The 18,804-nt window shown below is 36.3% G+C and overlaps 1 protein-coding gene across 1 annotated transcript in view; it reads left to right on the forward strand.

Moving 5' to 3' along the window:
* The first annotated feature begins 9,803 nt into the window (after positions 1 to 9,803).
* Positions 9,804 to 18,804, forward strand: part of LOC121387669 — an 11,377-nt gene continuing 2,376 nt past the window's right edge. The window contains exon 1 of the mRNA XM_041518858.1: positions 9,804 to 10,233. Within this exon, the coding sequence (XP_041374792.1) occupies positions 10,005 to 10,233 (229 nt within the window). The 5' untranslated portion in view covers positions 9,804 to 10,004. The remainder of the gene's footprint in view (positions 10,234 to 18,804) is intronic.

Below are 18,804 nucleotides of genomic sequence, written 5' to 3' on the forward strand. Positions count from 1 at the left end.
CATTAGTCCTGTCACCTTGTGCCTTGCCATAGAAAATAGTGGATGATCTGGGGGAAAGTTGGACGTGTCAAACAAGTGACTGTTTTGTTGCAGTTAGTTTTAAAAAACAACTATCTACTATAATCAAATTACTAATATGAACAAGTTAGTTTAAAAAAAAAAAAACTATATACTATAAACAAATTACTAATATGAACAAGTTAGTTTTAAAAAACAACTATCTACTATAAACATATTACTATCTATATGAACAAGTTTTAACATTACTATCTAATACAAATTAACATCTATTAGAATATGTATTACCTTTGACCATAGAATACACTGTGTTGGTCTCACTCTGCATCTTGAATGCTACATAGATATTAGAATATTTATTACTTTTACATGTACCTTTGAACAAGTTTTAAACATTACTATCTAATACAAATTGACAACTATTATAATATTTATTACCTTTGATCATAAATAATAATATTAATTATTTGTGAATTGGTAAATCAAAGTACATGATAGAATATTTATAATAAATACATTAAATTATTACCTTTAACTGCAATTGATTGTGTTGTTGACTGAAATGCTGGCGTCCGAGATGGTTTGGTCTGACTCTCTGTTGATGTTGTTTAAGTCGGTGTTGATGTTGAAGTCTGGAGTTCTGAGGAAGTCTGTGTTGGTGTCGATGTTGAAGTAGGTGTTGATGTTGAAGTCTGCTGTTCTGAGGAAGTCTGTGTTGGTGTCGATGTTGAAGTAGGTGTTGAAGAAGTTGATGTTGATGTTGAAGTCTAGTGTTCTGAGGAAGTCGGTGTTGGCGTTGATGTCTGGTGTGTTGATGTTGAAGTCTGGTGTTCTGAGGAAGTCAGTGTTGATGTTGAAGTAGGTGTTGATGTCTGGTGTGTTGATGTTGAAGTATGGTGTTCTGATGTTGAAGTAGGTGTTGATGGTAATGACTGACGTTTTGTTGAAGTAGGTGTTGATGATGATGACTGACGTGTTAAAGACGTTGGTGATGATGTAGTCTGGTTTGCTATGAAAGGAAAAATCTTAATTTTAAAACAAATTAATACTTGGTGTTTTGAGAGGAGTTACTTATATGTGTTTGTTCATATGCGGTTTCTAAAATTTCATTATCTAAAGATGGATATTTAGCAAATTTGCTAACATAGTGTAGAAGCTCTGATCATATGTATAACCAATACATTAGCATGATAATCCTACTGTTTGACTTGTAATGGATTTTTGTTCATGTTTTTGTTTTTGCTTTTTTTGTTTTTTTGACAACCATCACAAATTTATAATTATTTGCTACATGTGCCATCCTTTATCATTGATTTTCTCTTGGTCCTGTCAAAGAGCATTATTAGGGTTAGAACCACACAAACCAAGTCCCTCTATTGATCAAAAGATGACAGCACCAAGAGAAACCCCTTCCTAAAAGATTTAAAAGGAGGAAATTTTATTAACTATATTATTATTATTTACCACAGAATTTGTTGTTAACAAAAACATCAGTGCAGTTTTTCACCGACATGCAATCGACATCTTTTCCCTAAATTCTTTTTAGCATAGGAAACAAACAGCCATCGATCAAAATATTCCCAGATTTGACCAAAATTACTCGAACAGAACTAAACTTTAATCCTTCTGTATATCGTATTACACCGTGGTGTCGTCTACACTGCATCACATGATTTCCACTGCACTGGCTAACAAAACTTGTACTGATCCCCGTGTTAAAACCAAAAGACAAAACTAAAATGCCAAAAACCCACATGTTGAATCTCAAGTCAGCTGACATCGACGCGGTAAAAGTAAAACAGTTCTCTCCCTTTAATACATACAAGGTCTCACTAAACAGAAACATATAACATACAACGTTATCATTTATATATATATATATATATATATATATATATATATATATATATATATATATATATATATATATATATATATATATATATATGTTACAGTCAATCTATGAAACCAGTCATTACGCGTAATGCCTAAACAAATCAGTCATTTCGAGAAGTGCCTGTGACCACCAGGCAATACGCGAAATGACAACAATAACACTTGAATCACTTTAGTCATTTTGCGTAATGGCTGGCCATGATTTTCAGTCATTTCGTGAAATGCCTGGAATTTTCAGTCATTTCGCGTATTACCTGGTGGTCACAGACACTTCTCGAAATGACTGATTTGTTTAGGCATTACACGTAATGACTGGTTTCACAGACTGACTGTAACATATATATTTATATATATATATATATATATATATATATATATATATATATATATATATCTGTTAAACACTTAACTCCATGCTCTATGAAGGAGTTTTAATGCTACAACATTATTATAACAAACACTTTTTGAAATATTAAATTTATTACATAAAATACAACGTACTAGTGTTCACATGAAATACATGATTGTATACAACATTTGTAATATTAAATTTATTACATAAATACAACATACTAGTGTTTACATGAAATACATGATTGTGTACAATATCTGAAGTATCTACATTTGAATTTGAAAACAAATATATCATTGTCTAATTTATTTTCACCAAACTGATTCACAATATCGCTCATTCTTAGTTCAGTTTTACATTTTTGTAACAAATAATACAAACAAAAATATCCACATGTTGTACTTTTTACGCTTTGAAGCGATTTCTTATTGTAAACATAAGATGAACTGTGTTTCTTTAAAAAATCTATAAACTTGTTGTTATAGTACTCAGGTGATTTCCCCAAACTATCGAAAAACTCTGCTTTGTTTTTGTCAAAATAGAACGCCACCCAGTGTGTTCCTGGAAGCTGAGAGGGGTCCGTGTTTACAATACACCCCCATTGTCCACCACGAGTTATTCGTGGTAAAGTATTACTCGAATACACACCAACGATGTACGAACGAAGATCTGGGTCACAATTGATCGCACATTGCATTTGTATACCATTCATGATTTTATTTAACAAACACGTTTCTGGTCTGATCGATTTCAACCAAGCTGGGGAATTCACCATACACTATGCAACTGACAGTCTTTGTCAATGCTGATTTAAACTGTACTTCTAACCGTAAATTACCGTTCTTTAATAAACTTAAATAATCATAGTCCACTAAAACGGGTTCAAGGTTGAACACAAACAGTCGATTTCCCAAAGAAAATTCAGTTCTTTCAATATAATTAGCTATTAACACCTTCGAATAAATTCACGTATGCACTGACATCATCTGCTTCGACGGGTCGACCGGGCACACTGACTCCATCCAAATATAAACCCACCGTTTTCACGAATGAACTCTGGAAATTAAACGGATTGTTTGTATAGGATCCATTCACTCCGTCACCGTCGACAAACCCAACAATCAGTTTACCTGGACATTGCGACTGATACACGCTGTCCCAAACGTAGCTCTGTTGAGAAGAGGAAATGCTGCTCATTTTAACTTCGGTTTTCGTGAACGGGTACAAGGCGTTAGACTTTTCAAATAATTTGTTGTGCGTTAAGATTAGAGCACTGTTCATTTTTAATTTACATATCTTGAAGTAAATATCTTGTAAAACGATCTTGTATTCTTGAGCAGACTTGCCGGACATTAGACAAAAAGGAACAGAGCTTCGAAATAGCTTAACTGTCATATCCACTCCATTCACTAAATATCTGCCCATGTTAAAAATATCTTCACACAGAGGTCCTTCCATAGTAAGGATTTTACTTTCAGCGATGAGCGGAGCTCGATCGGCCAGTCCAGAATTGGTTCCATTAATGGGATCGGTGCTTTCGATGTCCGCTTGTACTTCACCAGTGTCCTTGTAGAACAATTGGGACTGAAGCTGCGACTTCTTGACCTCAGCTCCGTAATTCAGTAAAGTTTATATAATTGCTTTGTAGGGATAGTGATTGTTGGCCGAACTCACCAGTTGACCGTGTAGATATACAGCAACTTGTGACCACAGGGCTTGCATGAATAGATTTACTGGTGCTACGTGTTCATCTTTACCTAGATCCGTTCCATCGGAATGACTGACCTTTAGCTTGACATGTAAACGACTACGTTTCAAATCCACGTAGTCGCTTCTACCGTTTGAAATTTGAAATTCTACTGGTGACGAATCTGTAATTTGACTGACAGGTCTGACGTCCACGTAGTAATGTTGAAACACGTTCGTTTGGTATGGGGGCATAGTAAACAGGTCCAATGCATTAGGTAAACCTTCCACAAAGTCTTTGTCTGTAAGCAACGACATAGTATGAATTTTATTTATCTATTTATACAAATACATCTTTTTCACTAATAGCTGATTTGTACTTCGATGCGGGAGCTCGTTTTTTCTGTTGTGTCGTTCGTCTGACTTTTTTGTTTCTGACGATTCGCTCGCCAGATTTACGTTTTATAGCCCTGGTACGTTCCCGTTCAGCTTCGGCCCGTTCTACCACATCTTGTGTTTGTGACGTCACTTCTATTTTAGGTTTTTTGTTGTTCACGTCACTGTTTACATATCTCGGAATCATTGAAATCATGTAAGAAAACCACTTGTTTTTATAATTCCCAACTCCTGATCCTACTTGCTTATTTGCCTGAACAACATTCTTTGTTCGTTTATCAAAATACTTTAACCATATATTTACATCCGGAACATAAAGTTTTCGATCCATAATAACTTACTCTAAAAATGGATAACGTAGTAACAGTAGTGTCACACTCGTGTTCTCTTTGATAAATGAGACGGGTGTGGTGGATACGTCTTTTATATGTATTTCCACATAGGAAATCTCTTTCACTACAACAGGAATGTTCCACATTGTATTAAACTCATACCGTGGACCGTCTCGTAAATCAACACGTCTCAGTAAAGGTGCAAAACTATCGCCTACTAGACTGCTGTCACACAAATTACACAACACGTTCACTTGTAAATCGTGCATACTATGAATATCAGTTTCCCCAAAATTCAAATCTACAAGAGACACAATCCATACACCTTCAAACGCTAGCCTCTGGTTTAATTTCACACGGAAATGATAGGGGTTGTTATCGGGAAACACTGCTTTTGAATCCGTGCTCTTCAATATAATGTACTTCTCCATGACTGACTCACGGAGTTTTCAGTTCTCCTTCTTCTACGTACGAATCGAAACTAAGTGGCCATCCTAACCACCGAACCAAATAGTACACGTTTCCCTTTTCCTTCTTCTTTTTTAACACTTTTTCGATTTTCCACAGAATGTCTTGATTTTTATTCACTTTCTGTAGTTCGCTCGTATAAAATATACCTTTCAGCACTTCGTCGTGAAAATCTCTGTCTGTAGACTGGAATGCTTTGTCGTCGAGCTCTAGAATGTATTTTAAACAACTCTTCTGTCCACCTCAAGTCCTGCTCCTTAGTGAATGATTTACGCAAATAGCTGATTCTCGTTAAATCACCCACTTTAAATACAAATTTTGCTAATGGTTTCTTTACTTTAAGTTTCTTAACCATGGGTTCAACATACTGATGACTCCAAACTTTAATTTCGTTTGCTTTATTTACATCAGCCGGTGCCCACAGTCCCAGGGACGAGTGAACTGTATTGTTATAATTGTGCACTAGATCTGCTAAAACGTCTATGTATTTTTGTGTATTGTTATAAGTCGTATACCTAGCAAGAAGCGCCCGAAACGTCCTAATAATTCTTTCTGCGAAATTACTTTTGATATCTTCATTCTGCGTGACAATCAGTTTAATGTTTTCCATTGAAAGAAACTGCTTGAATACACCAGCGAACTCTGTACCTTTGTCAACCCGAACTTTCTTGGGAATTCGACCATCTTTTAAAACAGTTTTGAATCCTTCTAATACCGTTTCCGGTCTTTTGTTAACTAGTGGTATCGCCGACGCATATCTTGACAGAATGTCAATAGCTATAAGCAGGTACCTAATTCCATTGTTAACTTTTGAATACCGACTAACGTCCATCAAATCCATATCAAACATCTCATCCTTTTTGTTAACTCGAATCATTCAACCATTGTGTTACTGTTCCTAACTTGTATGTTTTCAAACCACGTCTTTTCAAAGCGCTATGAAACTTCTTCGGACCATAGAACGCCCAAGCATCTTTGGCTCTACTATAATACTTTTCAAGTACATTCTTTTCAGTTTCGTTAAAACCCTTTGTTTTCGCTTTGGGTACCATGACTGAACTGAAGTAGCGTAGTATATTTAACGTTAATTTATAACTGAACTAGTGTAGTATATAACCTTAATTTTTACACGCACACATATTCAGTTTACAAGTCGATCTTCCAAACGCAGAATTTTAAGTACTTGGTGTTTTAAAGTGTCCATCCACTCTACAGTTTTAACGTTAATATCCAAATAGTCTTTAGATTGATACTGACACAAAACAAATCCAGGAGTGTTTAATAAAACGGGATCTGCACACACGAGATGTTTCAACCCGCCAATGACATCATCTTCGTTCAGTTCAACCCACGCAGTCGTGTAGTAGCGTTCGAGCATATCCTCGTGGGACAGTGTTTTACAGGTGTGAGTTCTCTCCTCGTCGAACATTCATCCAATACACATTTCTTTACACAGACGTTGAATCAGTTTACATACTTCAAACGCTTAACTCAGGGTTAACAAATTTCCCAAGGATTTTCTGTTGACAACTGCATCCACTTCATCCACCAGGTAACGAGTTGGACGTATTTTCCTGATTATTATTAGCTTGGTACTGGTTTAAGCTAGTATTTGGAACCTTTTTACAACCTTGCGACAAGCTTCCTGCAAGCTTGCGATGAGCTACCCGCATGTTTGCTACGAGCTTCCCGCAAGCTTGCGACTAGCTTCCCGCACGCTTGCGACAAGCTTCCCGCAAGCTTGCAACCAGCTTCCCACACGCTTGCAACGAGCTTCCCGCAAGCTTGTTCAGTTTAAGCTAGTATTTGGAACCTTTTTACAACCTTGCTGCAAGCTTGCTACGAGTTTCCCGGAAGCTTGCGACGAGCTACCCGCTCGCTTGCGACGAGCTACCCGCACGCTTGCGACGAGCTTCCCGCAAGCTTGCGACGAGCTTTCTGCAAGCTTCCGACGAGCTTCCTGCAAGCTTCCGACGATCTACCTACAAGCTTGCATCAGTGGCAGCCATCTTACATCTTGTATAATTCTTTAAAAAAACAACAACGGTTTTAAAGTGAAAAACATGAACAGTTAAAACAAAAAATAGGTGCTACATGTTGTCAGATAGACATGTTCCATGTATGTGGGATAGTCTTGACTAAACTAATATGCTAAAAAGCTCCTGGTCCTATTGTTTTAGGTTATATTCCTCCACTATCTGGAGATCCACACTGTGGTGTAAAGTCATTTGTTTGTTTCTTCTTGTTTTCTTTTTTCTCCTGTTCCACCAAGCAGGATTCAACCAAACTTGGTCCAAATGATCCTCTTATAGACCTGACCAAGTGTTGTTATTTTTCAGGCCAATAAAAATTCCAAGATGGCCGCCCTGGCCTCTGAATAACTGAGACATTTTTAACTTTTACTCAAGTTCCACCATGCAAATTTAAATCATATGTATTCCTAATGATCCTCTCATGGCCCTGACCAAGTTTGTTATTTTTCGGGCAGATTTAAAATCAAGATAGCTGCCCTGGCCTCTGATTGACAGAGACATTTTTTTGCTTCTTTTCAAGGTCCACCAGGCAGGTTTCAATCAAACTTAGTCCAAATGATTCTCTCATGACTTACTAAGTGTTGTTTTTTTTGTGGCTGATTCAAAATCCAAGATGGCCACCCTAGCCTCTGATTGGCTCAGACATTTTCAACATCTTCTCAAATTCCACCAGGCTAATTTCAACCAAACATGGCCCTTGTCATCCTCTCATGGCCATGCATATGTTATTATTTTTGGGGCCAATTGAAAATCCAATCATTACAAGATGATTCTGTTTTAACCATATTGTATTATCATTCGTATGTATTAATATTAATTTTGTTTTAATTATTATTGTAAATACTATGTAAATCTGTTATATGTATGTTTGGTTGTTTAGCCACTGTTCCCAGTGAATTTGATAAATCATATGAGAAGTTATGAATTAAAAAAAAATCACCATGAGAATGATTTGGACTTAGCTTTTTCTCCACAAGTGTAGACATGCTTTCACAGTTGAAGATACACATGCAGCAAGCTTGCAAAAATGAAAACATGCTTGCGGGAAGCTTGCACATTTGAAGATATGCTTGCAGCAAGCTAGCAAAAATGAAAACATGCTTGCGAGAAGCTTGCACAGTTGAAGATATGCATGCAGCAAGCTTGCGCATGCTTTCACAAATGAAAACATGCATGCGGCGAGCTTGCAGAAATACTGACTACCTTACGCGAGCTAAATGTTAGCTTGCAAATAGCTTGCATTGCGTGTACTACCTTGTAACAACCTTGTAACTACCTTGCAACAACCTAGCAGCAAGCATGCATTTTTGTTTGGGTTCCATGTTTTTGAAATGAACCTTTTATATGAAGAGAAAAGAAAGAGGTGGTAAATCTTAAGACACCCAGTTGTCGGTCAAATGACTATATACTGAATCATTTTGGTATTAAATAACAACGTTTTAAGCAAAGAACAAACTTACCTATTTTTTGTGTTTTGTTTTGTTTGCAGATGTTTTATTTTCAAATAGCGACACACACAAAATTATCTCACTGTTTATGATTTGTGTGTTATTTAACATATATATATATAAAATATTAAAGAAGCCCTTTTTTAATTTATAAGATGAATTTTAATTTTTGCGTCCCAGGATGAGTTTACATGAAATGAGCCAAACCCCCCCCCCCCCCCCCACCAAAATAACAACATATTTCCTTTACGGGTTTTTTTTTCCTACAGCTTTTATTTTGTAATCAGGCTATATGTAACTCTTCTGTCTTTTCAGATTCCACCAGACTCTTTAACCCCTAATTTGTTTGTTTCTTGTTGTGTTTTCATTTCAACTTATTTTTGTGCTTATATCCAATTAAGGTTCAAGCACGCTTTCCTAGGCACATACTTCAGCTATCTGGGCTGTCTGTCCTGGACAGTGGGTTAGTTGTTAGTGGTTAGTAAGAGAGAATAGGGTGTAGTGGTCTTACACCTACCCATTGAGTCGTTAAAACTCGCTCTAGATGGGAGCCGGTACATTAGTCCGATAGCTTAACCATGACACGACCGAGGCCGGTTGCCCTAATTTAAAAACATTGGAGTAAATAATTCCCCAAGCTCAAGACATAGGTTGTATTTTTGTCCCCACGACACAAAACAAAACAAAAACACAACAACAAAAAACCCACACACAAACACACACCCCCCCCCCACCCCCTCACCCACCAAAACAATAACATATTTCCTTTACGGTTTTTTTTTCCTACAGCTTTTATTTGCCAGCAGGCTATATGTAACGCTTCTATCTTTCCAGATTCCACCAGACTCTTTAATAGTCATCTACGACGAAGTGTGACGAGACAAGTCAACATCAAGACTATAAACCATTGCATAGAATGAATGTGAATAAACGTTACGCAATATGGTTCTTGGGGGTAAGCTGCCTCTTCTTATGTACTGCATATTATTTATCCGTGTATCCACCATTTCAACTGCCGATCAAAACTACAAAAGTGTTTGGGTATCAAATGTGGTCTGAAATGGACAGTGGTAACCAAAACGACAGTGACCATAACGAGGCCTGTCCAGACGTTCTTGGTGGAATGACGTCAGGCACGTGGAAAACAAGAGAACTGACGTCACAAGAGCGGACCGAAATTAATACTTTTCTCAAATACTGCAGAAAATCTTTTCCGAACAATTATCAAAGACCTGACCTAAAATGCGGAAACCTATCATACGGCGAAACTGGTCATAAAGTGTGGTACCGTGTTTTGTGCTACCCCGATGGACCAACGCCGTGCTGTTTTAAATACAGATGTGTGAACAAAACTGTTGATGAATGTAGGGGTCCTATGACCTTTGACCTCCGAAATCGCGTTCATGCTGAATACTCAAAATGGCAGCCGACGAACAAGAGATGTCCTGTGAAGATATTTGACTCTCAGAGCGCCTGCAACTTGCTGAAAGGGTCAACCATCTACGTCTTTGGAGATTCATTAATGAGACAGCTGTACACATCTTTGGTAATGATTATACGTGGTGACTTGAAGACAGGCGCCTTAAAAGCAAACACTCCTGAAGGCAAGTGCTCTTTTGAACTGTATTTGGGATTATTCTTCTTCTTCGTCTTCTTCTTCTTCTTCTTCTTCTTCTTCTTCTTCTTCTTCTTCTTCTTCGAACGATCAGCCATGGACCCAAGTAGCTTCATTTCTGTTAATGCCGACAACCTTCTCCGTACCTACCTGATCAGCGACCAATGTTGCACTTAGCCCGAGTAGTCTGACTGTAAGAGAGCTAGACGGACATTTGGACAGTTATATACACTCTCAGTACAGCCAGAGACAAAGCTATGTAATCTTCTGGCAATCGCTGCCCACCAAAAAGTAGTCAAAGTTTCTCGCTCTAATACCACAACAATGCTAGAGGAAAATGTTAGAGGAAACCCGCTACATTTTATCATTAGCAGCAAGTGATCTTTTATATGCACCATCCTAGACAGGATAGCACATAACACGGTCTTTGATATACCAGTCGTGGTGCACTGGGTGGAGCGAGAAATAGCGCAATGGACCCACCGACGGGCATCGATCTCAGACTGACCACGCATCAAGCGAGTGCTTTACCATTGGGCTATGGACAATAACCTCAGCGACAGAGAGTGGTACACACACACACGCGCACGCGCGCACACACAGAAACAATATTACATTCACGTATCTCAAGGTGAAAACGTATTTGATCTATGATTCGTATGCCTGCTTCGCGTGTGTACCACTCTGGTAATCAAAGGCCGTGGTATGTGCTATCCTGTCTGTGGGATGGTGCATATAAAAAAATCACTTGCTACTAATCTAATTAAAATTAGCTCCACTATTACATGTGGATCTAACAGCAGCCCGTTGGAGCTCATGTCCAGTTGACCTTTCATTCGACCAATCAAAACCTTACTTGCAAAATCATGCCAGTGATTTGAAAAGAATTTGAAAACATTCGGGATTTTGCCGAGGGTATACGAAATAATTTGGGCTAATTACGAAGTATACCGGAAACTAATTGCAATATAAAAATTTATACAAAATTCGTTTCAAGACGAAAAAATAAACCGTGATGGTATAGCCATAAAATCTGTTTATACTAGTATACAATCCAAAGTTTATTACTGCACTTTTCCCCCTGTTTTTTCAATGTTGAAATAGACCAATAAGTTCGTCTATTGCATAAATAGTCTCGCACGATATTTTTAGAATTTCTATTGTGACCTTCCCGATCCACAATAACCACTAACTGGATTAAAAACTTTAATAGACCGCAGAAGTCACGTGTACCAAGATTGATAAATCCGAATTATCCAATCATGGTACTAAACAATTGCCATGTGTACAAGTTATCACATGCAATTAAATACAATTATTAGATATAGACTGTGTGATATTTAATATCACATTATTCAATGCAATAAACTAATTGCCCGATTAATAAATTGACTAAATAGCTAAAACATTGAGCACACACTTTCTTGACAAAATTACATAACAAGTAGCAAGTGTTTAAATGTTTTTATATAAAAAATATATGTTTAAATAAATAAAGTTTTCCCACAGAATTCTGGCATTTAAGTTATTAATTAATAGTCACCAAACGAAAATCAGTCCATCACGAAAAGTTTCAATGCACGACTGCCAAGGGCTGCTAAACAAGATGACCGGTCGCCGCTCCTTCATGCCTTGTTGACGTGGTAACTTCTGACGGTGCTGGACAGGAGATACTCTTAACTTCGAGTTCTGAAGATTGTGCGTTGATTCCCAGTTTATATAGGCATCTGAAGACATGTGCAACAGAATGCACTCCACAAGAACATCGTGCAGAACTCATAACTTACGATGTAAATTAATTCGCCGACCAATCAAATCATTCCAAAAACGAAAAGCCACCAGACAGGTGCTCCACGGATCACGGTCTGGCTATACGAACAGACAAAAACAAAATGTCAGCCACCTTGCCGAACACATGTCTGCTCTCCAGGTAAGTCATTATTTTATTATTTCAGCACGCCGTCGTTGTTTAAACACATGATAGGACATAATGAGATATGTCCGCCACAGTTATATTTTATTCTCTCCAGCCAGCGAAACACATAGTCTTCCATATTTTTACTTGAATTTTCACCCGACGATAAAAACGTCCATATTACATAACCCAAAGCCAGATTTAACTTAAAACCAGATTATCATAACACTATGCTCCCAAATAACGCTATAAAAGGCGAAGGCTAGACCCAGTAGAGCTAATTTTAATCAGATTGACTTGCTACTAATGATAAACTGTAGCGGGTTTCCTTTCTAACACCATGATAAAATTACCAAATATTTTACATCCAATAGACGATGATTAATCAGTCAATGTTCTCTAGTGGTGTCGTTAAACAAAACAAACTCCTTTTTTGGTGATTGTCTGGCACTTGTCATGTTATTGTATGAGACGGCCCCTGGAAGACGGAATGGCTGAGTGGGCGATCATGTGACGCTACGTCACGATATAGGTCGGCGAACTTAGAATTCTGCTGTCCAGAGTTTGCCGAAGCTTAGCTGAATGTGGGTGCTGTCGCGTTTCTTTCTGTAGTGTGTGTATTAATGATCAATATCTGATTTTTTTTTAATCAAGGAACTCGAAAATTATCGATGAAAATGTATTTGACGTCAAACATATGATTGTTGTGGTATTAGAGCGAGAAGCTTTGACTACTTTTTGGTGGGCAGCGATTGACAGAAAATTGCATGCCTTGGTCTCTGACTGTAATATAATGAGCGTATATAACTGCCCAAATATCCGTCTAACAGCAGCCCGTTGGATCTAACCGGAGCCCGTTGGGGCTCATGTCCAGTTGACCTTTCATTCGACCAATCAAAACCTTACTTGCAAAATCATGCCAGTGATTTGAAAAGAATTTGAAAACATTCGGGATTTTGCCGAGGGTATACGAAATAATTCGGGTTAATTACGAAGTATGCCGGAAACTAATTGCAATATAGCTCTCTTACAGTCAGAATACTCGGGCTATGTTGCACTTAGCAAGGATCGAGGCGGGACGTAGCCCAGTAGTAAAGTGCTCGCTTGATGCGCGATCGGTTTGGGATCGATTCCCGTCGGTGGGCCCATTGAGCTATTTGTCGTTCCAGCCAGTGCACCACGACTGGTATATCGAAGGCTGTGGTATGTGCTTTTCTGTCAGTGGGAAAGTACATATAAAAGATCCCTTGCTGCTAATGGAAAAAAGTGTGGCGGATTTCCTCTGATGACTACGTGTCAGAATTGATGATGCAGTGAGATGCAAAGTGACGTCATTCGAATATCGACGTCATTAAAAAAAAAAAAAAAATTACCCCGCCAGTCTGCGCGTGCCAATATTACACTAGCTAGATATTGAGTAATTGTTATGACATGAGTAATATCTTACACTGGTGTGTAATAAATATATTTATTACCCCAGCAGGCACTCATAACGGGGAAAATAAAAATCATAATTTCTCAAGCTTTGGTTTAACGTACACTACTATTGGACGATTTGATGCCAACAGACCAATCACCTTGTCGGTACTAGCTAAATATGAGGTCATCACGATTTGGCGAAACACAAACAATGACGTCATGTAGTTTAAAGCGTTTGCGTTTACTTCTTTCAGGTTTAAGTGTTAAACTTTTAACAAAATGGCAGTTTAATGCAATTCATTATAGATTGCAGAATATATAGAACTTTGGGTTTTGAAAATTATTTGTGAACCGTGAATAAAATACAAAGTTAAAGCAATACCCAGAACGGTAAAGTAGTTATGTCGTTTCTATATATATGGACGTGTAGCCGATGTAGGCTATATTGAAAATAAAGGCGTTTAAATCCCCAAATAGTGAGGTAATAAATAGAATAAGAAACTCGGTACCAGTTATTATCAAATTTATGACTACGGTGAAATAATGTTCAATTTTCACTGGTGACAAGTAAAAATTGTTTCACTCTGGACATAAATTTTATAATAACTGGTAATTCATTTATTACGCCTCCCTCTCTCTCTCTCTCTCTCTCTCTCTCTCTCTCTCTCTCTCTCTCTCTCTCTCTCTCTCTCTCTCTCTCTCTCTCTGCTATATATATATACATATATATATATATATATATATATATATATATATATTATATATACAATGTATATATATATATATAACACACACACACAGACAGACACGCATACGTACGTACATACATACATACACAATTTGTGAGGAAAGAAAGGATTTAATTCTCCCGTGCACCAGTGCGTTACTATCTATGTATGTAACAGTCAACCTCGACATACATACAATATATAGATAATCATACATCAATACATACTAGCCAGTGCCAGGTCTGCCCACTGTGTCATGCACCGCGTAGATTGTAGACCCCATGCATGTGGTCGAGTTAAAGAGCATCCTTTTTATGGATGTCTCTATAGCTCAGAGCGCATCGTGGTTAGTCTTTCAATTTGCGGGCGATTCGGTGCCATAGGTTCGAATCCCAGCAACGGCATGGGACAATTTGTGAGGCCAGAAAGGATTTAATTATCCCCTGCCGCCAGTGCGTTAATATCTATGTATGTAACAGTCAACCTCGACAAACATACATACAATTTATATATATATATATATATAACCGTATACATAACGTTGGGCAGGTTTTACCCCCCACCCCCCCACCCCCACCCCCACCCCCCACCCCCCGCAACGGATCCAGAATCTACTATTATACAGTACGCATGTACACTTTACTGCCCCATAATCAAGTAAATATTAGCTGTACAATTCAGAGGAGAAACATCGAGTCGGCCATTCGACTTGCTTCGAACATTTACGTTTATTGCGACTTGTTTTTTGTTTGTGGTTGTTGTTTTTGTTTTTGTTTTGTTTTGTTTTGTTTGTTTTTTTGTGTTGTTGTTTTTGTTTTGTTTTTTGTTGTGTGTTTTTTTTTTTTTGGGGGGGGGTGTTTTTTCATATAGTAAATACGAAGGGGCAAACTCTACCCCAAATGAAATTAGTCAAAATTATACAACAATTAATTTTTACGATATAAGTCAACGTAAAACAATTCCCCATTATTTTGTGGTAATGTATCCAAAAGCCGTGCTATAAAAATAGACTACCAAGTCCTATAACATTCACCAGTAAACTCGTTCAGCACATCGGAGTAATTATAAACAAATAACTTTGTCATTTAACATCATTTTACAAATTAAGTTTTTTTTTAACACGTGTTGTATTTTCGACCCCTGTGGCAACAACGCCGATGAAGTCAATATAGCGGACATCGATAAATTCACACACACACACACACACAAATATATATATATATATATATATTTTGTTTTTCACGAATTACTTAACACACTGAATAGTAACATAAACTTTACTATGGAAACAGACGCAAAGAAAATTCCTTTTCTAGATACTTTAGTAATCAAGTGTGGACGCATAATAGAAACTGATATATTTTACAAACCAGCTGATAGCAAACAGTACATTTCTTTCTCATCCTGTCATCCGAGTCATACGAGAAGAAGTATACCATATAACTTAGCACGGTGTATCTTTATGATTGTGTCAAATATACAAACACGTGATCAACGTCTCTGGGAACTCAACATTCATCTTAAAACGCGAGGTTATCCAAAACAACTAATATCAGATAGTATCGAAAAGGCGGTAGTATTAGATAGAAAATATTTTTAAAACCAAAACTAATCGTTTCAACGAAAAGGCCGCTCTCATTTGTATCCACCCATAACCCTCACAATCCTAATATATATAAAACGATATTGTCAGAATTTCACATTTTAAAACAAAATGAAAAAATGTCATCTATACTAGACTCTATTTCAATTATAAATAGTAAGAGACAAAGCAAAAACTTGAAACAGTTGCTGACAAAAGCACGATTTGAATCTACAACAGTAGAACATAAATGCAGTGACAAAAAGTGTAACCGAAGTAACTGTGGTACATGCCTACATATTTTCGAAGGCACACACACATAATTCAACCACAAAGGTTTATTTTGGGTACACAGCGATATGGATTGTTCGGTTAACAATATTATGTATGTAATTACGTGCCAAGGTTGCAAAGAACAATACATTGGTCATACCACTCAGCTGAGAGCCAGAGTACGTGTACACAAACAGCAAATAAAACAACCTGAAACAAGATGCATACCCTTGAGTTCACATTTAAATACATGTGCGGCACAAAAAGATATTAAATTCACCATTTTACCATTTTATCGCATAGATATAAGTAATGAAATGAAAAGAAAGACAAAGGAAATGTATTTATTAGAAAGTTTTATCCACTTCTTAATGCTCTTCGTTAGATAAAAGCAACAATGACGAAATTAAATCAATCCCCTTCTACTGCAGTAACGTCATAATATGTATGACGTCATATTTAGCAGTTATTTAGCAGTTCCTTTCTGAAGATAAGACAAAACATGTAAAAGGATATTTATTTCTTAAAATTGTTTTTTTTAAATACATATATACTGTACACTTGTTTTCTTTTATCATTATCTAATATATATATATATATATATATATATATATATATATATATATATATATATATATATATATATATATATATATAGATCGACGTTTTTGAAAGATCGAAGTTTGAGTTATCGAAGGTCGACTGTATATATACATATACAGTCGACCTTCGATAACTCAAACTTCGATCTTTCAAAAACGTCGATCTCTCGAAGTGAAACGGCGGTCCCGGCCGAACTGCTATACAAACTATTATCCTGTTCAATTATTTAGACCCAAAGTTTTTTGCAAATGTTACGTTTATTTCCTATTCGATATTTGTTTTCTTTGCATTTACATGAAAACAAACCCAAACTCCGACAGGTTGTATATACAAATCATCATATAAAATGCACGAAGTTGACTTAATTCCACTTTTTAAAAATCTCTGTGTCTTTTGAATGCACGTTATTTCGCCTATTTCGCATATGTATATATATATATATATATATCTATGTACTATCTTATATATATATATATATATATATATGTATATGTAATGTATATGTAATATATATATATGTATATGTATATGTATATGTATATGATATATATATATATATATATAATATATATATATATGTATATGTATATATATATACATATATATATATATATATATATATATATATACATATAGATATATATATAGATATACTATAGATATAGATATAGATATATATATATATATATATATATATATATATATTATTATCTTATAAAATAATATATATATATATATATATATAATATATATATATAATATATATATATATATAGATAGATAGATAGATAGATATATATATAATATTATATATATCTATATCTATATATATAGATATATATATATATATATATATATATATATATATATATATATATATATTATATATAGATAATGTATATATATATATATATATATATATATATATATATATATATATATATACAGTCGAACTTGGTCTAACGGGCACCTCTATGTAACGGCCACCTGCCCATAACGGCCACCCAGAAACCCCCCCAACGCATTTGTTTCTTTATTTGACCTCTCTAGAGCGGCCACCTGTCCAACGCGGCCAGCAGCCACTATTTTTCAACAAAAATTAGGTCTGAACCTGCATTATCGGCCAAAATATCCCCCCCCCCCCACATTTTTTTTCAAATTCTTGCCACCATATATAATCGTACAGCGATTTAGTTCCCGATAAATCCCATCGTTTTCTGCAGTGCCGCCATTGTTGTGTCACGTGACCGGAAAGTTTGGCGATTTGATTCGACTCAACAAATAATAAATTATTTTGATGTTATCATATGATGTTATTGTCGTAAACAAATATACGTTTACTAATACTAAGCATTATTTTAATCCTTTTGTCAATTTGGTAAATGTCAACAGCTGTTCGGTTCCGGCGCTTGTATAATTTGCATTCCTTAGCTCAGCTCAATCGTTACTCGATAACAAGGCAACTTCTCATTAGCTGTAGCCTACGAAAGCAGAATGTATTACAGTATCTAAGTTGTTGCGGTATTATCAAAGGCATTTATAATCAAGGTGTCTGAGTAGTTCCTACCGTTAACTGGTCATGATTGTTGTTCACAAGCAGTTTGCACCAAGCGGCAAACATTAATGGATTTAGTTAAGCCGGTATGCTCTGGCAGGTGACCGGTCAAAACCCCCTCCGGTCAAAACCCCCTCGGTCAAAACCCCCTCAGTCTAAACCCCCTCCAGTCAAAACCCCCTCCAGTCAAAACCCCCTCCAGTCAAAACCCCCTTATTTAGGAAATAATTATAAGAAATGACAAAATAATTAATACCCAAAATATTTATTCACACTTGCATATTATAACATTTGATTGCATAGACTTTTGTATAAGTCATAATCCATTAGATCGCATTTAGATCTATTTCCATCTGATGCAGTGTCCGATGCCTTTGAGAGTGATTAATAGACCAGACCCTAACCATTTTCTTGTAGCATCCCATGTGACATTTGCTGCATGTACTCTACTTTCATGTTCAAAAATAACTGCTCAATCATTAATC

The sequence above is a fragment of the Gigantopelta aegis genome, chromosome 13, assembly GCF_016097555.1.
Source record: "Gigantopelta aegis isolate Gae_Host chromosome 13, Gae_host_genome, whole genome shotgun sequence".
Lineage (NCBI taxonomy): Eukaryota > Metazoa > Mollusca > Gastropoda > Neomphalida > Peltospiridae > Gigantopelta > Gigantopelta aegis.